We start from the raw sequence: 26,231 nt of genomic DNA, 5'->3' as shown, positions 1-26,231 counted from the left end.
ACTCTGGCTGCAGCCCAGGTCCTGGACCACAGCATCAGATAGGAGGAAAAAAAGTTGAGGTTATATAGGGAAAAGAGACAAAAATAGAAATGATGTGGGGAAGAATTGTATAGTCATACCAGCATCCTCCGCCATCCTTTCTTGGCCAGATCTACCAGAAAAGTCAGAAGAATCTATCCATTGGAGATTCTCTCTTTCTGTCCTCATATTGAGTGTGAGCACACACTTGTGAAGATATGTAAGCCAACCCTTCCTGCCTTCTTCTCTGTTTTAGAGAAGCAGTGTTTCAATTCCCTGTTCCAATTTTCTATCAAACTGTTACTCTGAAGATGAAAGCATGTTCCTTTGTCTGAGGAAATACGACTCAGCAGTCCAAATTGATGCAGAATCTCTTCTGGTTCTTTAATAGTACTGTATTTGCATCAGCCTGACATGCCAACTATGTGTAGGGCCTTCCCCCTAGGAGCCTGCCCCACAGCCACCTCCAATCTGTGTCTCTCTTGCTGGCAGACAGAACAGTTTTTACTGTGCCTCAGGGGGTGAAAGAGGAACATATCTAGATTCAGTCCATCTCCGCCTCCATTTCCATTCATTTCCTGGACCCAAGTAGTCGCCTCAAACAAGCACATCAGGATATCTACTTGCAAGTTCCAGTTAATTTCCAGTCCTGAAAGAGAGTTATTCTGATAAGTATGGACATTTCCTCCATAATGCCTCTCATAAATTTCCTTAGAGCTGTTTGGGATCCCTTTGTGAACATCCTTTCAATGCTGTATCTCTTACGTAACTGATTCTTTACATTCAGTGCTGCAGCCAGTCCACCTGTGTTCAGGTGCTGGCTCTGCCACTTAGTAGCAGTTAGAACTGAGGCAAGTTCCTTTCTTTTATTGCCCACAAAAAATGGTTGAACAGAGTTCATATCCTCTGGTGGACACATATGACAGAACAGAATTAGGGACCTACAACATGCATAATGTTATCATATGTGGATCTGTCAAAACGCTCACATCAACAGAATTGACTTGTATACATTTCTCCTGTCATTTTCTTGAGAATTAGATCTTTTTCTTGTGTATTTGGTAAGGTGTGTTTTCTGTTGCAAGGGAATGTTGACATTCAGAGACGTGGCCATAGAATTCTCTCAGGAGGAGTGGGAACGCCTGGACCCTGCTCAGAGGGCTTTGTACAGGGACGTGATGTTGGAGAACTTCAGGAACCTCGTCTCCGTAGGTGAGCATAACTTGCCTTTAGATACCTGGATCTGACGTGTGTGCCTCTGCATTTTCCGTTTTGAGTCTCTTGGTGGGCATTGTATTGCTTGCTGTGTGCTGCAGTCTCTGTTGATTTGGAAATAAAAAGCTTCATAATGCAGTATCTGGACTTCAGTCTTCTTTCTTCAGATGATCTGCCTGTTTCACACTAGAGCTTCATTGAGCTTCCGTGAGCACAAAACCTGGCTTACTTTATTTATTTGTTTTTTCTATATTTATTAATTTATTGGCAAAAGAAGTATTTTCTGATAAACGTTTATAATACATGTTAGCTAAAGCTGGTGAAAGGATACGTTATTTGTTTTCCTTTCCCTTAACAAATAATGTTTTTATTCTCTTTCATGTTAAAAATGCTTAATTATACATTTTTCAAAAGCTTAACTTTTTAATCACGTTAATCTAGGAACAACAGTTAAAATGTAAACATAAGTAAACGGCTAAATGGCTTTTTTTACTAGGAGCATTTTTTTTTTTTTAATAAAATTTTTATTTTGTTCTTATTGAGAATATACACAGCAAAAACATACACCACTTCAAGTTTCTACATGTACCTTACGGCTTTTAATATATCCAATTCTGTTACTTTCCTTCTGTGCTTTCGATTCAGTAGTTTTTGGAAGGGAGCTGCATATCTCCATATTTAATATCTTCCTTAAGCACTTCGAAGGAAGTAGTCAGTGGATGAAAACTTTTGAAATAATTTTCTAGAGTCATCTGTGATGTTCTAAGCTGAATCCATAGCTTGGATTTTGTTTTGGACAAGCTATAGCATATCATTTTTTTTTTCTTATAAGCAGGACTCTCTCCTGAGATGAATTTTATCTCCATTTGGAAGAAAGGGACAGAGCCCTGGACTATGGACAACAAGATGGATAAAGCGAACGACCCAGGTAGGGGAGAACGTATCAAGATATGAACATAGGTAAGAGCTCAGATAGTTAGAGAAGAAACCACATCGGTAAATATTGTTTGCAAACCCCCTCAAATGGGAAAACATGAGCTTATTTCTTGTAATGTCTCAAAGTAAACTTTTCTTCTTCGCTGTCCTGCCTGCCCCCCTGCACCTGTCACTCTTTTCAGATGTGTAAGAGTTCCTTCCCCAGTGCTGTTCTAGCACCAGCAGAGACAAAGGCAAAATCTGTTATGACCTGCAACACACCATTATGTGGTCCCTGTGAGGCCTTTGGTTCCTTGGCCTTGAGAGGGACAAAGAGGGCTATTTCAGTGTCCTCTTGCCCTCTTGGTTTCACTTTCTGTACTTGATTCCATCTCATCCTCATTTCTCAGTTCATTCATATAGGTCAGAGCTGAGGCCTCCGTTGTCTTCAAATATCTATCCACCTGTCATTCTTATTCCATATACGTGGGAGACTTTCTCAAGAGACAGCACAACATTGCCTGTTCTTCCGTTACATATGAGGCTCGGGAAACTACATAAGGCTTTTTACAAGACCTCCCTGTCTGTTCAGGCTCTGGTTAGACAAAGAACTCAATTTGACCTTTGTGTTTGGTTCATGAAAGATAACCCTTGGAATTTTCTGAGTAGGCAGGGTGTCTTTGTTATCTAAAAATGGCAGGCAACACTTCAGAATTTGTGCGTATGCGTGAGGGCCACAAGACCCCACGTTACCAACTAACCTCAGAAAGGGAGGGGACTTGAATTAATCAGTCATGCATGAATATATCAGTCATGACTATGCATTGAGGCCTCAGGCACGACTATACAGTGAAGCCAATAAAAGGCTTTGTACTTGGAAGTTCGAGAGGCATGTTGGTTCTCAGGAACATCTATTCCTGGGAGGATTGTGTTTCCTGGGACAGTCCCTGGGGACACCGAACCCTTATATGGGGACCACTCCTTTGCACAGGTTAGGTCAGAACTCCTCCTAGACCTGTTCCTATGCGTCTCTTCATTGTATCTTGTTTGCAGTGCAGTAGCAGCAGTGTGGTGGCAATAGTGTTAGATCTTGTTTAACTTCAGGGAGAATGAGAGTCACCATCAAGTCAGCCCAAAGATGATTCCTCTAAGGTGAGGTTAGACATACCTGCATTCTCCATCCTTTTTTTCAGTTCTGACACCAGCCGTCCTCCTCGGGGCACTCTACCTCTCTCCTGGGTTCTGTAATCCATTGTAATGGCCACATGGAACTCACAGACCCTATTGACAGTTAAATGGTTTATTAGGTAAGTAACATGGGATCAGGATCAATAGGCTACAACTCAGGCTCAGGAAGCACGTAGGCAAAGTCTCCATTCTTCAGTGCAGCACAGCTCTCTCGGCTCCTCTCTGCAAGCAGGCTGTTTTCTCTGCCATGCACACCCCCTTTTGGCTCTACAGGCCTCCTCTCAGTCCTTTGAGAAGAAGCCACATGACCCCTGATGACAGGCTCCTCTCAGCCCCCTCAGGACAGGCTTTTCTTGGCCCCCTCAGGAAAGGCCTCATGTTGGCCCCTCCCCTGTTTGTAACTGTTACAGCTCTTTCACTTCACAGACAAGTGCTCAGAGGCACCCAACTCTGCCAGCACCCTAAAAAGCTAATTGCTGTGAGGTGGATGTCAGACATACATCAGCTGGCCAAGTTTTTTACCAATTCGGACAGCAGCCATCTCTCCCACAGCAGTGTCTACTTCCCTTCTTGTTTTGATAATTTGTTGCAGTGACCACACAGAACTCACCATTCTCACAGTTACGGGGTTTATTAGGGAAGTAACAGGTTACAGTTTAGAATCAGGATCAATTTGGAGGTAACAGAAACAACTCAGAGTACAGTTCTTTGATCAGAACAGTTTTTGGCTGCTGCCACCAGTTTTGGCCTGGATCCTCGCTCTTGGCCTTGGTCTCCGCTCAGGCCTGCCCTCTGCCCTGCTTGGGCAAGTGTTAACAAAGCTCTATAGCTCTGCCAGTAAGTGCTAGGAGGAACCTCACTTTGCCAACAAGCCTCCTGCCTGAAGGTGCTCAGCCCTATCGTTCCATGGGTTGGCAAGCCTAGCTCTACCAGCAAGTGCCAGGAGGCACCCTACTCTACCAGCAGTCTTCCTGCTCAAAGTGCTCAGCTTTCTTGCGCCATGGATCAGCACTCCCACTGTAGTGACCTCACTCTGTGGGCCAGGAAGACCACCATGTCTTCTCACACCAGTCTCCTTGTACTGCTGTTGCTGTTTCACTGCCACTGGACTGCCGCCATTCTTGCTGTATCACACCATCTCTGGTTTTACAGCTCTCTGTCTCCTAGGTCTAGGATGTTCTCAGCGCAGAGACCATGTGTCTTAGTCATCTAGTGCTGCCATAACAGAAATACCACAAGTGGATGGCTTTAATGAAGAGAAAGTTATTTTCTCACAGTTTCGTGGGTTACAAGTCCAAATTCAGGGCTTTGGCTCCAGGGGAAGGCTTTTTCTGTCAACCACGGACGGAGGTCCTTTTCCTCAGCCTTCCTCTGGTTGATGAGCTTCTCAGGTGCAGGGACCCTGTGTGCAAAGGATGTGCTCTGCTCCTGGTGCTGCTTTCTTGGTGATATGAGGTCCCCCACTCTCTGCTTGCTTCCCTTTCCTTTTATCTCTTGAGAGACAAAAGATGGTACAGGTCACACCCCAGGGAAACTCCCTTTACGTTGGATCAGGGAGGTGACCTGAGTGAGGGTGATGTTACAATCCAATTACAATCACAAAATGGAGGACAACCACACAATACTGGGAATCACGGCCTAACCAAGTTGATACACACATTTTTGGGGGACATAATTCAATCCATGACATTCCACCCTTTGGCCCCCCAAATTAATCACATTCTTGCAACATGGAAAACATATTCATGCCTATCATATCATAGCAAAAGTCTTAACTCCAAGTCCAAAAGCCAAAAATTCTTCTTCATCTGTGAAATTTAGAATACAGCTTATCAGCTTCCAAGGGTACAATGGCAGAACACAAGCTAGACATTTCCATTACAAATGGAAGAAACTGAAGGGAAAGAAGGCATAACAAGCACCAAGCAAGTCAGAACACATTACATTAGCCTTCAAAGCTTTGAAAATAATGCTGTGTTCCCTGAGACAATTTACACAATAACCCTGCCCTTCGGACTCTAGGTATTGGCCACACTCTCCAGATTCTGAGTGGAGGCCCTTTGGCCCTGGGCTTCAGCTCCACCTTCCAGGCACACTGGTACAGCAACTCTGCTCCCTCGGCTTTAGGAGCACCATTCTCCTAGTCCATCTGAGCGGCAACTCCATCCTTAGAAACACCAGAGGCTGTGGCTCCACCCTTTGAAACCCTCAGGTCATAGCCATATCTTCTGAGACTGAGGCAGCTTGGCTTCTTGTGCTGTCTCTTCAGCTTTTGCTTCCTGGTTTCTTGGCCTCTCGACTCCTTGGGCCTCATGCCGGCATCTGCCCTACTGGGGCAATTGTTCCAAAGCTCTGTAGCTCCACTAATAAATGTCCTGAAGCACACCACTCCACCAGGAAGCGTCCTGCACACAGACATTCAGCTCTCCTGCTCCATGGGTTGGCAAGCCTAGCTCCACCGATAAGTGCCCGGAGGTACCACACTCCGCCAGGAAGCCTTCTGCGGACATGCACTCAGCTGTCTTGCTCCATGGGTCGGCTCCAGTGTTGTTTGGTGCTGGTCTCCTGGCTCTGCGCTGTTGGTTCTCTGGCTGTCGCTTCTCTGATGCTGCAGGCTCTCTGCTGCGCTGGTCCACTGCCACTGCCGCTCCTCTATCCATTCACAGTTTCAAAACTGCGTCCACATTCTAGGTATCTGTTAGAGCAGCACCCTACTCTTGTACCAAATTCTGCCGTAGTCATCTAGTGCTGCCATAACAGAAATACCACAAGTGGATGGCTTTAACGAAGAGAAATTCATTTTCTCACAGTCTAGTAGGTTACAAATCCAAATTCAAGGCTTTGGCTCCAGGGGAAGGCTTTTTCAGTCAATTCTGGAGGAAGATCCTTTTCCTCAATCTTCCCCTGGTCGAGGAGCTTCTCAGGTGCAAGGATCCAGTGTCCAAAGGGCACGCTCTGCTCCTGGGGCTGCTTTCTTGGTGGTATGAGGTCCCCCGCTCTCTGCTTGCTTCCCTTTTATCTTTTGAGAGATAAAAGATGGTGCCGATTACACCCCAGGGAAACTCCCTTTACCTTGGATCAAGGAGGTGACCTGAGTGAGGGTGGTGTTACAATCCCACCCTGATACTCTCAACATAAAATTACAATCACAAAACGGAGGACAGCCATACAATACCGGGAATCATGGCCTAACCAAGTTTATACACACATTTTTCGGGGGCATAATTCAATCCATGACACCATGGGTATAAAAGGACACGCTCCACTCCTAGCTCTTGATGGCACTGAGGTCCCCCCCAGCCTATGAGATTGGCTTCTTTTAAGCCTAGCAGGATAACAAAACTGACCAGTCCCCTACAACAGTTCCATGCACTTTATTTGCATTAGAAAACCATCCAATCCTCATGGTGGGACAACCCCATTAATTTGTGGGAGTTACAAGACAAGAGCTAGAAGGTCCATGTAATAGCAGTTCATGGCACCGTACTATGAAAGTTTACTTTTCCCATTTAAATTAATTGAATTTTTTACATTAGGAATTTTGGGTTTCTTTAGAATATATCTTTTGTGTTAAGTGACTGTCCTTAATCTGACAAATACCATAAAATTAACATGCCATAATTTGTTACATGAAATATGTTGCTTTTTCTACAGTATATTTCAGGTTTTCTTTAAACATAGCTTGTTGAGTTTTGTTTACATTTTAATGAGGTTTTCTTTTGCTGCAAATGCATTATTCTGTTAATTCTGTTGTCTAGACTCATCTTACACATCTTAGAGTAGCAAACTAATACATAAATATCTTCTATTTTACAAGAAACTTAGCCAATTTTTTGTGTTTTACCTGCTTTTAATGCCTGCATTTTCCACAAAACTAATAAAGGTTTGGAAGTTACATTCTTTTTTTTTAATTAACTTTTATTGAGCTTCAAGTGAACGTTTACAAATCAAGTCAGTCTGTCACATATAAGTTAATATACATCTTACTCCTTACTCCCACTTGCTCTCCCCCTAATGAGTCAGCCCTTCCAGTCTCTCCTTTCGGGAAAACTTTGGCAGCCTCCAACTCTCTCTATCCTCCCATCCCCTCCCCAGAAAGGAGATGCCAACACAGTCTCAAGTGTCCACCTGATATTATTAGCTCGCTCTTGATCAGCATCTCTCTCCCACCCACTGTCCAGTCCCTTTCATGTCTGATGAGTTGTCTTCGGGGATGGTTCCCGTCCCGTGCCAACAGAAGGTTTGGGGACCATGACCGCTGGGATTCCTCTAGTCACATCCAGACCATTAAGTATGGTCTTTTCATGAGAATTTGGGGTCTGCATCCCACTGATCTCCTGCTCCCTCAGAGGTTCTCTATTGTGCTCCCTGTCAGGGCAGTCATCAATTGTGGCCGGGCACCAACTAGTTCTTCTGGTCTCAGGATAATGTAGGTCTCTGGTTCATGTGGCCCTCTCTGTCTCTTGGGCTCTTAGTTTTCGTGTGACCTTGGTGTCCTTCATTGTCCTTTGCTCCAGGTGGGTTGAGACCAGTTGATGCATCTTAGATGGCCGCTTGTTAGCATTTAAGACCCCAGACACCACATTTCAAAGTGGGATGCAGAATGTTTTCGTAATAGAATTATTTTGCCTATTGACTTAGAAGTCCCCTTAAACCATGGTTCCCAAACCCCCGCCCTTGCTCCGCTGACCTTTGAAGTATTCAGTTTATCCCGGAAGCTTCTTTGCTTTTGGTCCAGTCCAGTCCAGTTGAGCTGACCTTCCATGTATTGAGTGTTGTCCTTCCCTTCACCTAAAGCAGTTCTTTTCAGCTAATTAATCAGTAAAAAAACTTTTTTTTTTTAAGTTTTAATGTGCTTCAAGTGAAAGTTTACGAATCAAGTCAGTCTCATGCAAAAATTTATGTACACCTTGCCATATGCTCCTAATTGCTCTCCCCCTAATGCGACAGCACTCTCCTTCCTTCCACTCTCTCTTTTCGTGTCCATTGTGCCAGCTTCTGACCCCCTCTGCCCTCTCATCTCCCCTCCGGATAGGAGAGGCCAACATAGTTTCATGTGTCTACTTGATCCAAGAAGGTCTTTTTTCACCAGCATCGTTTGTCCACTCCAGTCCCTGTCTGAAGAGTTGGCTTTGGGAATGGTTCCTGTCTTGGGCTAACAGGTGTGGGGACCATGACCACCAGGGTCCATCTAGTCTCAGACAGACCATTAAGTCTGGTCTTTTTATGAGAATTTCAGGTCTGCATCTCACTGCTCTCCTGCTCCCTTAGGGGTTCTCTGTGGAAGTTACATTCTTAACATTTGAAGACTGATATGTTCCTCTTCTTTCGTTACAATGTTTTTTAGCATAATGTTCACCTATTCCCTATTGATTCATATCCTGGTGCTGCTTTGTTGCTTTCTGCCCATTTTTGGATGCTTGTGTTGCTGACCACCTGTTTCCCCATGAGTCTCAGTGGAACTACCAAAAAATGTTTTTACACTTAACTGCTGCTACTAACACAACCCTTCTATACAAGCCGTTCTGTGCTTTGGTTCATTTAGATATTTACCCATTAAGAGCCAATCATTGTATTTATTCCGTTAATATTATATATTTACATGAACATGATATTTCAGAATTCGGGTATTCTCAACAGACTTTCTCTTACTGCATCCTCCTCCTGGAATTTTTCTTTAATCCTCTTAGAGGAGAATCCCTGATAATTCCACAGACTATAGTTTTCTGTTTTAGCTGTTACTTGTTGCATACTTCTTGGATTGTTAATGTTTTACTAGTTTGTGTTGTGAATTAACTTTGATTATTATTTACAGATTTTTTTTTCAGTATCTATTATGAAATATAACTGCCAAACACCAGTTGTTACTGTTGCAAATGCCTATTCTAAATGAGAAATCCTATTCTGTGTCCCTAATCATTTGAAGTCCTGTAGGTAGAAGTTTCAAAACTCTTAATTGTAAGTATTCTTGTTGACAGAAAATTATGTTTTTAAATGTAAAATATTTCCCAACAGGTTTTAATAGAAATCCTGTTTTTCTTTATATCTGTATCTTTTCAGTATCTGTGGTCCAGGAATTATCACCAAAAGAGATCATTAATAACGGAGAATTATTCCAAAGAGTGGTGTTGGAAAGACATGAAAGTCATGGCATCGAGGATTTTGACTTCAGGCAAGTCAGGGGAAAATATGCATGAGTTTGAGGGTCAGTGGGGAAATGATAAAAGAAATGGCCAAGGAGTGATTACAACCCATAACAAAATTCTCAATGCCTTTTACAGTGGCTCAAACCTCACTAAACATCAAAGACCCCATACTGGAAGGAAACTACATAAATGTAATGTATGTGGGAAGGTCTTCAGTCAAAATGGATATCTTAAAGATCATCTGAGAATTCATACTGGAGACAAACCTTACAAATGTAATGTTTGTGGCAAAGCCTTTAACTTTGGATCAAACCTGACTACACATCAGAAAACACATACTGGTGAAAAACCACATAAATGTAATACATGTGGCAAAACCTTTAGTCGACTTTCAGGCCTTACAGCCCATCAGAGAATTCATACTGGAGAGAGACCTTACAAATGTGTTGAATGTGGTAATACTTTTGCCCGAAGATCAAAACTAGCAGAACATCAGAAAATTCATGCTGGACAGAAACCTTACACATGTAATGTATGTGGAATATCCTTAACAAAAGGCTCAAGCTTAACTAGACATCAGAGAATCCATACTGGTGAGAAACCATATAAATGTAATGTATGTGGTAAGTTCTTTAGTCGAAATTCAGGCCTTACAATTCATCAGAGAATTCATACTGGAGACAAACCTTACAAGTGTATTGAATGTGGGAAGGCATTTATCCGAAGAACAGAACTTGTGCAACATCGGAGAATTCATACTGGAGAGAAACCTTATAAATGTAATAAATGTGGGAAGGCTTTTACCCAAAGACCAAACCTTATACAACATCAGAGAATTCGCTTGGTGCAGAGACCTTACAAATGTGTATGGCAAAGTCTGTAATTCTGCCTCACAACTTGCTACACATCAGAGAATCCATACTGGTAAAAAAGCCTATAAATGTATGTGGCATGGACTTTAGTCAGAATTCAAATTTTACAATTCATCTGAGAATCCATATGGGAGAGAAAGCTTACAAATGTAAAAAGTGGCATAAACCTTTAACTGGGGCTCGGTGCTCACTGTTAGGTGCCGGTTCCCACTCATACTGACCCTATGTACAACAGAAACACTGCACAGTCTTGTACCATCTTCACAATCCTTGCTATGTTTGAGCCCATTGTTGCAGTCACTGTGTCAACCTATCTAATCAAGAGTTTTCCTCTTCTCAACTATCTAACTTACCAAGCATGATGTCGTTCTCCAGGGACTGGTCCCTCCTGATAACATGTCCAAAGTATGTGAAACAAAGTCTCACCATCCTTGCTTCCAAGGACCACTTTGGTTGTACTTTCTAAGACAGATTTTTTGTTCTTCTGGCGGTCCACGGTATATTCAGTATTCCGTGTCAACACCGTAATTCGAAGCTATCAGTTTTTATTTGGTCTTCCTTATTCTTTGTCCAACTTTTTCATACATGTGCGGTGATTGAAAACTGGCTTGAAATGGACATGAAAAGAGAGTGGAGGGAAGGAGTGTGCTGTCTCATTAGGGGGAACGCAATTAGGAATATATAGCAAGGTATATATAAATTTTTGTACGAGAGACTGATTTAACTGGTAAACTTTGACTTAAAGCACAATAAAAATTTAAAAAAGAAAATACTGGCTTGAGTCAGGTGCATCTTAGTTCTCAAAGTGGTATCTTTGCTTTTCAACACTGTAAAGAGCCTCTTGGAAACCCTAGTGGTATAGTGGTTAAGTGCTGCAACTGTAACTAAAAGGTCAGCAGTTGAAGTCCGCCAGGCGCTCTTTGGAAACTCTATGGGGCAGTTCCACTCTGTCCTATAGGGTCGCTATGAGTCAGAATCGACTCTACGGCACTGGGTTTGGTTTTTGGTTTAAGGCGGCTTTTGCAACAGATTTCCCAGTGCAGTTCGTCGTCTGATTTCTTGACCGCTGCTTCCATGGGCATTGCTTGTGGATCCAAGTAAAACAAAATTCTTGACAACTTCAGTATTTTCTCTATTTAACAGGATATTGCTTATTGATTCAGTTGTGAGGATTTTTGTTTTCTTTATATTGACCTATAATCCATATTGAAGGCTGTAGTCTTTGCTCTTCATCAGAAGTAGTTCAGCTCCTCTTCATATAGTCAAGTTTTTCACATTATTTGCTCAACATAGAGATTGAATAAATGTGGTGAAAGGATACACCCCCGATGCATACTCCTCCTGATTTTAAACCATGTGGTATGTCCTTGTTCTGTTCCAATGACTGCCTCTTGGTCTCTGTACAGGCTTTACATCAGAACAATTAAATATACAGGAATTCCCATCTTTTGCAGTGTTATCCGTAATTTGTTATGATCCAAATGCCTTTGCATAGTCAATGAAACCCAGGTAAACATCTTTCTGGTATTCTCTGCTTTCAGCCAAAATCCATCTCACTTTGAAGTAGCGAAAATACATTTTCTCCAGTGTTTTAATATTAGAATATATTTCCTCGTTTGTTTTAGCATAGCTGTATAAGCTGTGATTAATCTCTAGTCTTTAGAAAATGGTGCAGGTTCTGTTCAAGATATGGCTGAACAGCCTGTTCCACTCTTGACAAGCACCCTAATACCCTACAACGTGTTTTCTCCTATTCACAACGGGTGACTGAGAACTTGACATAACTAACGCCATAGTGATGCTTTAAGTAATCTCTAAAAACATCTCTATTGCACCAGCTACACTGGTCTCTTCCAAAGGGGTGCGGAGCTCTCTCAGCTCCTGTGGCCTTGGTCTCTCTTCTCTTCTTTGTTCTCTTGAGAAACGGCCTTCAGCCTGTAAGACGGCAACTAGAAAAGCCTCCTGACATTTTTAATCTACAACTTTCTTTCTTGCTCCCTATCTCAGCCAGAGTGGACTTGGCAGAACAGTTCCACTAGCCGAGAGATTCTTATCAATTTTTTCAGCCTGTTACAAACATACTGATTAGAGTCCAGATGCCTGACAGGCATATCTTTAGTTTAATAAAGAGTTTCTTGTAGTTGTTTTGTGATGTATAAACCATCTGTAGACTGCGTGCTCAAAACATTAGGTAACCCTGACCTTCTGCCTATAAAACTCTCCTGCTAGCTCTTTAAAATTAGACAGAATTTGGGAGAAATTTAACCCCTTCTGTCTCTTGAATACTGATATTCAATAAAGCCCTCTTACTGCTTACCTCCTCAGAATGGACTTTGCAGCAGGTGGCTCAAACCCACAATTTGTGGTAACAACTTCAGCAATGATATCCATCATTCCATATATCCTCTTCTGAATTGGGCTTGAGTTTCTGTCAGGGCCCTATTTGGTACAGTGACCATCTTCCATCTTCTTTTGGTATTTCCTGCATCGTTCAATATTTTGCCCATAGAATTCTTCAGTATTGCAACTTGGGTCTTGAATTTTTTCTTCAGTTCTTTCAGCTTGAGAAATGCAAAGCATGTTCTCTCTTGGTTTTCTAACTCCAGGTCTTGGCACATTTCATTGATATTTTACCTTGTCTTCTCAAGCTGCCATTTGAGATCTTTGATTCAGCTCTTTTGCTTCATCGTTTCTTCCTTCTGCCTTAACTGCTCGAAGTTGAAGTTCAGGTTTCAGGGTCTCTTCTGTCATCCGTTTTGGTCTTTTCCTTTTTTCCTGTCTTTATAGCAAGCTCTTCCTTTTTTCATGTATTATGTCGTTGATGTCATTCCACAACTAGTCTGGTCTTTGATCCTTAGTGTTCGGTGCATCAAATCTGTTCTTGAGGTGGCCTCTAAATTCAGGTGGGATGTACTCAAGGTTGTTCTTTTTCTCTCGTGGACTTGTTCTGATTTTCTTCAACTTGAACTTCATGTGAGCCATTGATGCTCTGTTCCACAGTCACCCCCTGGCCTTGTTCTGATGATATTGAGCTTTTCTATCATCTCTTTTCACAGATGGAATCGATTTGATTCCTGTGTTTTCCATCCGCTGAGATCCACATGTATAGTTACTGTTTATGTTGTTTTAAAAAGATATTTGTAACAAATAAATCTTTGGTCTTGCAAAATTCTATCATGTGATCTCCGGTGTCATTTTTATCACCAAGGCCATATTTTCCAACTACAAATCCTTTGTTTCCAACTTTTGCATTCCAATCATCAGTAATTATGAATGCATCTTGGTTGCATGTTTGATGAATTTCAGACTGCAGAAGTTGGTAAAAATCTTCAGTTTCCTCATTTTTGGCATTAGTGCTTGGTGCATAAATTTGAATAGTTGTTTTAACTGATCTCTTGTAGGCATATGGGTATTATCCTGTCACTGATAGCCTTGTATCAAGATAGATCTTGATGTATTCTTTTTGACAATAAATGTGACACCATTTCTCCAATTTTTCTTTCCCAGCATAGTAGCCCATATGATTGTCAGATTCAGAATGGCCAATACCAGTCCATTTCCATATCGATCTTTATTCATTCTGTTTCATTTTTGACAACTTCTAATTTTCTGGTATACTTAGTACATTCCACGTTCCGATTATTGATGGATGTTTGCAGCTGTTTCTTCTCATTTTGAGTCATGCCACATCAGCAAATGAAGGCCCCAAAAGTTTGACTCCATCCACATCATGAAGGCTGGCTTTTCTTTGAGAAGGCTACTTTTTTCCAGTTGTACTTTGAGTGCCTTCCAACATGAGGGGCTGATCTCCCAGCTTTGTATCAGACACTGTTCCACTGCTGTTCATAAGGTTTTCAATGACCAGTTTTTTCAGAAGTCCTTCTTCCTGGTCTTTCTTAGCCTGGAAGCTTGCTGAAACCTGTCTACCATGGGTGACCCTGCTGGTATTTGATATACCAATGGCATAGCTTCCAATATCACAACAATATGCAAGCTACCACAGTGAAACAGCTGACAGAGGTCTTGTGGTAGTCCTCACTAAATACCAGAAAATTCACATGGGAGTGAAATTGTAAGTGAACTATGTAAGGCAAGGTGATTATTTAAAATTTGCAGGTTGCAAATCATTTGAGCATTCATTCTGGAGATAAACTTAACAAATGTAACACGCAGAAATGATGGAATTAAGTAAAACAGTTCTGGCATAGTATGCCCATGCATGTGCTGCACATGTCTCCTGACATTTCCAGAATTGAATTTTGGCCTCATTCACCCATCTTCCCATATTACAGATAAATCATATCATTCCATTTATTTTCATTAATCTTCTGCGTGTATCAAAGTATTCTGAAAATACTGCTTTTGATCATATTCTTGACCAAATTTCAAGATGTCATGGATCAAGTTTGTTAGTACCTCAGTAGTCCTAAAATAAACAATCAAAACTGTTTGTTTCTGTGAATTTAAGTTGATAATTATAGTGCATTAGCTCAACAGTTGAATGCAAAAACCTTACTGGATGATCTGAAGTGAAATTATCAGGTTGTGTTCCAAAACCCGTTGCCATTGAGTTGATTCTGACTCATCACAGCCCTGTAAGACAGAGTAGAACTGCCCTGTCGGGTTTCCAAGACACAGTCTATGGGAGCAGACTGCCACATCTTTATCCCGTGGAGCAGCTGGTGGGTTCAAACTGCCATCCTTTCAGTTAGCTGCTGAGTGCTTTAACCACTGTACCACCAAGGCTCCTTTAGGTTAAGTCTGCTTATTTCATTGTTTAATTATGAGCTTAATTATGTCTTCTTAGTATCTGTTTTTGATCAATGATCAGAAGTCACATGCTTGAGAGCATAGGCCTATAAAAGGACCCTTGCTTCTTGTGCACCTCACATGTGAATCTTGCAATCTCTGCTAGAATCAGTTACCAATTATATTGTGCATCTTTTTTCAGTTTATAGTTCTATTTCTTAAACAACAATGACAATTTTAATTTTCTGAAGTTTTGGGTAAGATCTCATAATACCCTTATTTTATAGGTTGTGGTACAGGTCTTATTCTAAAATGAAGTATATTAACCATAGGTGTGGGACTTTAAGTTTTCTATGTAGGTTAAATTAACACAGGTCTATACGTTATTTCCTGCATGCTTTAGAATTATACCAGGAATTAAAAGCAAGTCTTAACACCACTGACTACAAACTGAAAGTTGTTGTAAAGGTGGAAGAAATGAGCAACAGGCTGTCAGCGAGAGAGTTCAAGGTTGGAGATTTGTCCGTTAGCAAACAGAGAAAGAAAAAAATAGGAGTTAGAGAAAACGCACCCGTGAAAACGTGCACGTCGTGGACCCAAAGCGAAATAGCCTCAGCTGGAGAATGACTTCAGAGAGTGCATTCTTTCTCAAAGAGAACAAAATCAAGCTGTATCTACTGTTGCAATTCACATCAAAGTGAAGCTTCCAGCAAATGAAAGAGGAATCCCAGATTTCAAGGTGGATTTTATTTGGATTTTTAAATTCATGAAAACAAATGGCCTTCCTGTGAGAATGAAAACTACTGTAGGCCAGCGGCTTCCAGTGACTGGGAGCAAAAGATGGTTGACTTCTGCAAATTCATCAATAAAGAAAATCTTTGAACTCAGTAGCTCTGCAATGAACGTAATTAATATGGACAAGGTTCCAATGTCTTTTGACATTCTGGCCACCATGACTGTAGCTGCTTCAGTTACAAAAACCATTACGTACAACCACTGGGAACAAGGAGGTTTGCTTCACTATTCCTTCGTTGCACTGTGAGTAGCATGAAATTTTAAAGGCAGTGATGATTTTTAAGTGAATTACCACTCCCTTCAAAAACCGCCCACCAGTTTGGTGGTGCATCGTAATAAGAACACATGAACGAACTGTGGAGAAAGTGGGCTTTAAGAAAGTATGGGTACCCAAGAACCAAACTCACTGCCATCAAGTTGATTCCCACTCACAGCGATCCTGTAGGACACGGCAGAACTCCATAGGGTTTACAAAGCTGTAATCTTTACAGAAGAAGACTGTTAAATCTTTTTCCCCCGCAAAGCCCACTATTCACTTAGTAGCTGAGCACTTAACCATTGCTCCACCAGGGCTTGGAAAGTACTGGTAGATAAATGTTATAGGGCTAGGCAGGGGGTATGCTTTTTGAAGTTTTTGCTAAATTTTGATGCCATAGCTGCCCACAAAGAAACATTCACAGTTATGTTAACTGGTGCCCACCTAGCAGTCATGCCTGGTGGCTTTACCTACAAGCTGCAGCTGTTAACAACCCATTCAAGACTTTTGTCAGAAGACAGTAGGATGGATGGATACAGTTTCGGACTCACAAGTTCACACCATGAGGATGACTGAAGCAAGCAGTTTTTACAGAAATCTGCAAGTGGGTGGCTTCTGTTTGGGGAGAAATAACTCCAGAATCCATCTGAAACAACTTCAGAAAGGCTGGGATTATATACCAGCAGAATGAGGAATGACCGAATACCAATGACAAAGATAAAGATGCCAAAGGCAGCGATGATGGTGGCATCAGTTCAGAAGACACAAAAAAGTATCTGCTAGCAGCTCTGAGATACTTCAGTGAGGATAGTGATGAGGAATCTGACTTTGAAGGCTTCCAGGAGTCAGAGAATAATGATAATTGAATACACTAAAATGGCCTCTTTTTAAAATGGAAACACAATTTCTCCTAGAGACTTATTTGTTGAATTCAAAGACTGATTATCCAAACTTATGTTTCACTTTAAGTTTTATGAAGGCAATAAAATGTGAACAACACCTTCTTTTGGTTTTAGTCTTAGGATCATTTCTTACTTTATAATTCTTTGTGCATTTATAATCTTTGGTTTCAACATGGCTGCTTACTGCTCCATTCACGAGAATGACGGATATTTTGTCAGGACATTACAAAAGTTAACTTTTGATTATCATCTTTGATCTACTGGTAAATATTTCTGGTTAAACTTCAAGTAATATAAAATCAATGCCTACCTTAAGTGAAGTTCCCATGTGACCAGAAATAGAAATTGGCGTCAGCAACACGTAAAAAATAAAATTGACATAGTACACTTCAGACGATAATGGGGAGGGTTGGGCAGTTGGCAAAAAGTGTATAATGTGCATCTTGTATAAAGATACAGTACACAGCAGAATTCATACTATGGAGAACTGTGTCTCTGGTCTTTAAAGATAAATCAGCCTCAGATGTTACACTCTACAGTGTAATTAAAGGTAAGAAAATCTCTTCAGACTCAGATGTGTGTCAAAGGAGAAATGATGTGTGGAAAGATCCATTTATCTTCATTCAGTAAAATATTTTTGTTCAATTATTTGAGATTTCTTAAAAAGGCTACATTACTATTCATGACTTTATACCTAAAGTTTCAAGTCTTGCCATTATACCTTCATTTCTGGCCTTTTACGTGACGTGATGGTCTCAGGGAAGTAATGAATGAAAGGTCTCCTTCATTAGGTGGGTGTGGTGCAGTGAATGACTTAATACGACCCTTCTAGACATAGTCTTTGTGACTCCCACATAATGATTGGGTGGGTCTATGCAAATAAGGTGTTTGTGGCACACAAAGGGGATTGGATGGCCTGCTACTAATGCAAATAAGGTGAATGGAATCATTTCAGGGCTAGGATCATGCAAATAAGATGGATGGAACCCTAAAGAAGGGATTGATCATTTCTGCCATCTGGTTAGTCTTAAAAGAACCAATTCCAAAGCAGAGAGGTGACATCATTGTCACTAAGAAAGAGGAGCCAGGAGTGGAGTGCATCATTTTTAGCTGGGTTCCCTGTGCTGAGAATCTTCTAGACCCAGAAGACAGAACCATAATATCGGAGACAGCGCAAGATGCAGTGGCAGAGAAATGGAGGTAGCAGAATCAGGAGACCAGTGAAAGACAGCATTGGGCTTCCCAGCCCACAGAGCAAGGCAGCTACAGTGGGCATGTCAACCGATGGAGTGAGAGAGCTAAGTACCCTTGGGCAGGAGGCTTCCTGGCAGAGAGGGGTGCCTCTGGGCACTTGGTGGTGGAGCTTGGCTTGCCAGCTCGTGGATCAAGAGAGAGGAGTGCCTTTAAACGGAGGCTTACTGGTAGAGTGGAGTGCCTCTGGGCACTTATCAACAGAACAAAAGAGCTTTTTAACACTTGCTGGAGCAGGGAAGAGTCCAGACAGAAGGTCCAAGGGAGGCCTACCTGCAGGCACATCTGAGAAGTTGTCTTGAATGAAGAACTGTTTTCTGTGTCGTCTTGATCCTGAATTGTAACCTGCTGTTGTTAGGTGCCATTGAGCTGAGTCCGACTCATACTGACCCTTTGTACAACACAACGAAACACTGCCCAGTCCTGCACCATCTTCACAATCGTTATGCTTGAGCACACTGTTGGAACCATTGTGTCAGTCCATCTTGTTGAGGGACTTCCTGTTTTTTAATGACCTTCCACTTTACCAAGCATGATGTCCTTCTCCAGGGACTGGTCCCACCTGATAACATGTCCAAAGTACATGAGTTGAAGTCTTGCCATCCTTGTTTCTGATGAGCATTCTGGTTATACTACTTCTAAGACAGATTGGTTCATTTTTCTGTCACTCCATGGTCTATTCAATATTTTTCTCCAACACCATAATTCATAGGCGTCAACTCTTCTCTCTTCCTTACTCATTGCCAGCTTTTACATGCATATGAGGTCACTGAAAACACCATGGCTTGGGTCAGGCACACCTTAGTCCTCAAACGGACATTTTTGCTTTTTAACACTTTAAAGAGATCTTTTGCAGCACATTTGCTCAATGCGATGAGTCTTTTGATTTCTTGACTCCTGTTCCCATGGGCATTGATTGTGGAGCCAAGCAAAATGAAATCCTTGACAACTTCAATCTTTTCTCCATTTATCATGATGTTGCCTATTGGTCCAGTTGTGAGGATTTCTGTTTTCTTTATGTTGAGGCATAATCCCTACTGAAGGCTGTGGTCTTTGACCATCATCAGTAAGTGGTTCAAGTCCTCTTCACTTTCAGCAAGCAAGATTGTGTCATCTGCATATCACAGGTTGTTAATGAGTCTTCATCAAATCCTGATGCTGCTTTCTTCATATAGTCAAGTTTCTTGGATTAGTTGCCCAGCATACAGATTGAATAAGTATGGTGAAAGGATACAACCCTGAAGCACACTTCTCTTGACTTTAAAGCACGCATCATCCCCTTGTTTTGTTCAAACGACTGCCTTTTGGTTTAAGTACAGGTGAGCACAATTAAGTATTCTGGAATTCCCATTCTTCGCAATGTTATCCATAATTTGTTATGATCCACAAAGTCAGATGTCTTTGCATAGTCAGTAAAACACAGGTAAACATCTTTCTGGTATTCTCTGCTTTTAGCCAGGATCCACCTGACATCAGCAATGTTGTCACTTGTTCCACATCCTCATATGAATCCGGCTTGAATTTCTGGCAGTTCCCAGCCAATGTACTGCTGCAACCCCTTCTGACTGATCTTCAGCAAAATTTTACTTGTGTGTGATATTAATAATATTGTTCCATAATTTCCACATTCTCCTGCACCACCTTTCTTTGGAATGAGCACAAACATGGATCTCTTCCAGTTGGTTGGTCAGGTAGTTGTCTTCCAAATTTCCTGGCATAGAAAAATGAGCACTTCCAGTGCTGCATCCATTTGTTGAAACATCTCAGTTGGTACTCTTTCAGTTCCTGGAGCCTTGTTTTTCACCACTATCTTCTGTGCAGCTTGGGTTTATTCCTTCAGTACCATCGGTTCTTGATCATATGCTACCTACTGAGATGGTTGAACATTGACCAATTCTTTTTGGTACAGTGACTCTGTGTATTCCTCCCATCTTTTGATGCTTTCTTTGTTGTTTAATATTTTCCCCAAAGAATTCTTTAGTATTGCAACTTGAGGCTTGAATTTTTTCTTCAGTTTTTTCAGTTTGAGAAATGCTGTGTGTGTTCTTCCCTTTTGGTTTTCTATCTCCAGGTCTTTGTACATTTCGCTATAATACTTTGTCTTCTAGAGCTGCCCTTTGAAATCTTCTGTTCAGCTCTTTTATTTCATTTCTTCCATTCGCTTTAGCTACTTCACGTTCAAGAGCAAGTTTCACAGTCTTTTCTGACATCAATTTTGGCTTTTCTTTCTTTCCTGTCTTTTATGACCTCTTGCTTTTGTCATGTATGATGTCCTTGATGTCATTCCACAACTTGTCTGTTCTTCTATTATTAGTGTTCAATGCATTGAACCTATCTTGAGATGGTCTCTGAATTCAGGTGGGATATACTCAAGGTTGTATTTTGACTCCTGTGGACTTGTTCTAATTTTTTTCAACTTCAGCTTGAACTTGTATATGAACAATTGATCTGTTCCACAGTAGGTCCCTGCCTTGTTCTGACTGATACTGAGCTTTTTCATTGTCTCTTTCCACAGATGTAGTCTATTTGATTCCTGTGTATTCCATCTGGCAGGGTTCATGGGTATAGTCACCATTCATGTTGCAAAAAGGTATTTGCAGTGAAGAAGTTGTTGGTCTTTTGGAATTCTATCGTGAGATCTCTGGCATCGTTTCTATTGCCAAAGCCATATTTTCCAACTACCAGTCCTTTGTTTCCAGCTTTTGCATTTCAATTGCCAGTAATTATCGATGCATCTTGATTGCATGTTTGACCAATTTCAGACTGCAGAAGTTGGTAAAAATCTTCAGTTTCTTCATCTTTGTCCTTAGTGGTTGGTGCATAAATTTAAATAATTTTTTGAGTAATAATAGTTGTATTAACTGGTCTTCCTCGTAGGTTTATGGATATTATCCTTTCACTGACACCATGTGTCTGTCAGTTTGTCACACTGTGGTGGCTTGTGTGTTGCTGTGTTACTGGAAGCTTTGCCACTGGTATTTCAAATATCAGCAGTCACCCTTGGTGGACAGGTTTCAGCTAAGCTTCAGACTAAGACAGACTAGAAAGAAGGACCTGATAGTCAACTTTTGAAAAAATTGGCCATCGAAAACCTTATGAATAGCAGCAGAACGTGGTCTGATGTAGTGCTGGAAGCCGAGCCCCTCAGGTTGGAAGGCACTCAAAATATGACTGGGGAAGAGCTGCCTCCTCAAAGTAGAGTCGACTTTAATGACATGGATGTAGTCAAGCTTTCTGAACCTTCATTTGCTGATGTGGCATGCTCAAAATGAGAAGAAGCAGCTGCAGACATTCAATAATAATTGGTTAATGGAATGTATGAAATATGAATCTAGGAAAATTGTAAGTCATCATGAATGAAATGGAATGCATAAAAATCAGTATCGTAGGCATTAGTGAGCTGAAATGGACTGGTGTTGGATCAGACAATCACATGGTCTACCATGCAGGGAATGACAAATTGAAGAGGAATGAGGACATGTCCATTGTAACCTATTACTTCACTAATAAACCTCATAACTGTATGGTCTGTAAGTTCTGTGTAGTCATTGCTACGAATTATCAAACCCAGCAGAGAAGTAGAGAGTGTTGTGGGAGGGACTGCTGGTGTCAGAATTGGTATAAAGTTTGGAGAGAGGAGGTGTGTCTGATCTCTAACTCATAGGAATCCACCTAGGGCTTATGCTGATGGTGATTCTCTCTCCTCCCCCTCCTGAAGATAGAGGAGTTCAGACTCTACCACATTATTCTTTACAATGGGGATCATTCATATTCATGTTCCCTCAAAGAACAAGGACCCTGAATTTTAACATATATGTTGCTGTTAGTTGCCATCAAGTCGATGCTGACACATGGTGACCCCATGTATGCAGAGTAGAGCTGCTCCATAAGGTTTTAAAAGCTGTGACCTTTTGAAAGCAGAACACCAGGTCTGTCTTCTGAGGTGCCTCTGGGTGATTTCGAACTGCCAACCTTTTGGCTAGTAGTGGAATGCTTAACTGTTTGTGCCACCCAGGGCACAAACATAAAATACGTTATGGTGACCATTTGAATGAGAGTATGGGGATGAGTGAAGAATCAATGTAAAACAATGACTAAATCATTATGATAAGTGTGTTCGGAGCCACCTCCAACAGAGTGTTCTTGTGAGTTATAGGAAAGGATTATCCTACCAAGAGACCATGAAACAGAGCAGACCAGGACATTGAGAGTCAGACATTTTCATGGAGGCAGATTGATAAAGTTAATAAGGACAGTTTACATAGTAGAAATACTTGAAGGCTATTGATAATTACCTCATTTGGATTGCAATAGCTGTTGTCTATCAAAGGTGAATGAAACATTAGTCTTGTTCTTGCAAACTGAAGTCAAAGCAATTATTGGGGAGGGCTTAATCAAAAGAACCAAAATACATTGTGTATGTGTTGCCTTCACATTTGTCCACTAGCATCACATTTTGCTACTGTTTTATTCAGAATGTATCATAGGTGTTAAGGTTTCTGAGTGGTGCAAACAGTTTACCCTCGGCTACTAACCAAAAGGTTGGTGGTTTCTTAGTTATCTAGAGATGCTATCCTACCAACAGTCTCTTCAAGGCAATCTAGGCTTTTACTATTAGGCACCTTAAAACTCTTCCAGCTTCCACCCATTACCCAATTCCAAAACCACTTCTATATTGTAGGTATTTGTTAGAGCAGCACCCTCACTTCTTGGTACGAAATTCTATGTTAGTTATCTAGTGCTACTATAACAAAAATATCACAAGTGGGTGGCTTTCACAAACAGAAATTTATTTTCTCACAATTTAGGAGGCTAGAAGTCTGAGATCAGGGCCCCAGCACTAGGAGAAGGATTTCTCTCTCTGCAGCTCTGGGGGAAGGCCCTTGTGTGTTCAGCTTGCTTCCTCGTTCCTTGGAGATCACCATGTGGCTTCGCATCTAGCTTCCCCCATCTGCACTTGTTCACTTGCTTGTTTGATCTCTTTTATCTCAAAAGAGGTTGACTCAAGATACACCCTACATTAATCCTGTCTCATGTCTCCTGCTGCTCCTACTGTTGCTGCCATTTCCCTTCTGTTCAGCTCTTCTGTGCTTGTTGCTGTTTCTCTGCCACTAGGCCCCCTTCTGTGTCTCTCGCTGCCTTCAGTGTTACAGCTTTCTCTTCTGGGTCTACGAAGTTCTCAGCACAGGAACGCTGGATCCAAAGAATTTGCTCGCTCCAGATAGTAAAAACCCACAAAAAGTCCCCCTCAATTTGTGTGTGGGGTTGGCCACCTATATAAGCAAATTCCTTGTCATTTTGAAGTTGTGGACCTCCCAAAAGAACCACAAACTGAATAGTCCTCTCAAGTACCACAAGTCAGAGAATCCTATTGGGTGGATTTTCACACCACTATTTGAATAGTAAATCAACCAGTCCTGGCAAGGTGCGTAAAATAGGCCAATCACAGAGCAGAGTGTTACCTAACCAATCGTTTGTGACGCAATTACAAACCCAGGACCAGAAAGGCCATATATGAGAAACCTATTGCACTGCATCGTCCCACATCTCCATTCTTTGTCGCCAGCCACTTCCGTGGTTATTCCTCTCTCCGATCCTTACCACTCAGAGTTTGATCAGATCTCATCCCCGGCTACACTGAGCCTGGTCAAAACATCCCTGGCCACCCAGGGCCAGAGTATCAGGGACCAGCCTGATACCAGGCTGAGGAATCTGTAAAACTTCTTGCATTTTACCCCAGTTCATCTACCCTTCTTCTATCCTCTGGTACTAGGTTGTAAGGTAGAAGGACTATGTCCTTCTATAAGTTATTATCTATAATATGCAACAATAAATGTTACAGATAAATGAAGATTTGAGAAAATATAAAATGAACAAAATATTGCCATGTTAATCAAGAAATAAAAGTAGAAAAAAACCACTGGAAATTTATAAAAACCTGCTTTTTATATAAATCTACAGTGATCAAGATAGTACAGTATTGGGGAAAGCACAGAAAAATAGATCAGCGGAACAGAATACAGAGCCCAGACATAAACACACACCAATACATTCAACTGGTCTTTGACCAAGGAGACTGGCAATTCAATGGAGCCAGGGAAGTCTTTTAAATAAATGGTGCTAAAACAGTATTTTGTATTATAATGAATGCTACAGAAAAGTTACTCAATACATAACTCCTCTTCAGTTGGATGACTGAGGTATAGATTACTTCAAGAACCTTCTATATTTATCTCTAGGTTGATTCCATTTTACTTTTTAATTATGCACCAAATAAATGAGTCATCTGGTTTTAAAGGCATACATTATATTTCACTGATCTTCATTAATGTAATTATTTATTCTAATGCATTGAATTCCACTATTTTGTTTCCAGTAACAGTGTGAATCGCTTTCTTTAGATGTCTTATCATTTTAAAATCTGTCAGTGCAAGTTTTCCTTATTACTCATCTTTTTCAGAATTTCATTCTGGTCCATTAATACCATTCCATTTAAGTATGGAGTTTCTTCAATCCTGCTCAACCTAGAGCTGATCACACCTCCAGAAGGGCCCTAAACTACATTCCATCCCTTCTCAATGATACCAACACCTTACCCTCTCTTTGATAGGAATCTTGTGTATCAAGGCCTTCCCAGATCAATTTGCCCTAAAGGGACCTTTTCAATAGTTCCAGGATGTTAATTCATAGAGAGTTCTACAGGGAATAAAAGAAGATAGAATGGAGAGAAACCTCTACAGCATAAAAAACAGCATAGTAGAGAAATATTCTATAAAGCTCTTCTTGGCCAAAATAAAGCAAAGAAACAAAGTAGTTGAAAACAAACATGTTAGGCAGACACATCATATGTGGAGAAGGAAAGATAGTCACATTCTAAATTCAAGGACTTTCAGGAGGAAGAGAGAGCCCTGACCTGGGAAACCAAATTCACCTGAGAAGCAGCAATTCCCTTTCTTTCCTCTTCCTTCTTTGCTCTTGTGGCACAGACAAGACTACCTTCACAAAACACATGCTTGTTTTGAAAATATGCTTTTTGATGGCATCAACATACCCCTTCCCATGCCACCACCATACCCCCAGGCAGAAGAACATTGAATTGTAAGCAGGCCCTTCTGTAACTTTTGCCACAGGAGAGATGCAGTGAGATTCATAGAATCTGTAAAATGCTAGTAGTAGTAGCAACAGCAGCAGTAGCATCAGAACCTGTCTAACTTCAGGGGGCATAATGACCAGTGTCAGCCCAAAGCTGATTCCCATGAGGTGGACATCAGTCATACCTCCATTCTCCAAACTTTTAACCAATTCTGCCACCAGCCTTCCCTCCCACAACACTATTTCTCTTCTGGGTTCTATAATCCATTGCAATGGCCACAGATAGGTCATGGACCATTCTTAAAGTTAAGCAGTGTATTAAGAAAAGAACAGTTTAAAATTCACAATCAGGATCAACAGGCTACAACTCAGGATCAGGAAGCACACAGGCAAAGTCTGGAAGGTTCCCCTGAAAAGTAGAGCACGTCATTCCCTTACTCAGTGCAGGACAGCTCTCTCAGCTACTCTGGGCTGTGGAAGTAAGCAGGCCCTTCTCTCTACTGTGCATGCCCCCTCTCAGCCATGCAGGCCTCCTCTTGGCCCCCTCAGGACAGTTCCTTTTGGCCCTTAGGACAGGTTTTCATTGGCCCCCTCAGGACATACCTCTCTAGGCCCCTTCAAGACAGGTTCCTTTCACACCCCTTAGGAAAACCTCCTCTTGGCCCCCTAAAGACGGGTTCCTCTTGGCTCTTCTGGACAGGTTCCTCTTGGCTCCCTCAGGACAGGCTCCTCTTGGCTTTGTCGATTGTCATCACTGACTGTGCCACAGGGCACCTTCCAGGCCTGTCACTGTCTTCAGTGTTACAGCCCTTGACCTATGTTACTGCTATTT

General features: G+C 41.5%; 1 protein-coding gene across 1 annotated transcript in view; it reads left to right on the top strand.

Annotated features, from left to right (window-relative positions):
* LOC100656762 (zinc finger protein 665-like) overlaps positions 1-11,124 on the top strand; it is a 76,029-nt gene extending 64,905 nt beyond the window's left edge. The window contains exons 9-12 of the mRNA XM_064293175.1: positions 1,104-1,230; positions 2,069-2,161; positions 9,397-9,508; positions 9,618-11,124. Of these exons, the coding sequence (XP_064149245.1) occupies positions 1,104-1,230; positions 2,069-2,161; positions 9,397-9,508; positions 9,618-10,365 (1,080 nt within the window). The 3' untranslated portion in view covers positions 10,366-11,124. The remainder of the gene's footprint in view (positions 1-1,103; positions 1,231-2,068; positions 2,162-9,396; positions 9,509-9,617) is intronic.
* Positions 11,125-26,231: the final 15,107 nt, after the last annotated feature.

The sequence above is a fragment of the Loxodonta africana genome, chromosome 11, assembly GCF_030014295.1.
Source record: "Loxodonta africana isolate mLoxAfr1 chromosome 11, mLoxAfr1.hap2, whole genome shotgun sequence".
In the NCBI taxonomy this organism is placed as follows: domain Eukaryota; kingdom Metazoa; phylum Chordata; class Mammalia; order Proboscidea; family Elephantidae; genus Loxodonta; species Loxodonta africana.
The sequence above is the reverse complement of the archived record's forward strand: the minus strand, read 5'-3'. Positions and strand labels throughout refer to the sequence as shown.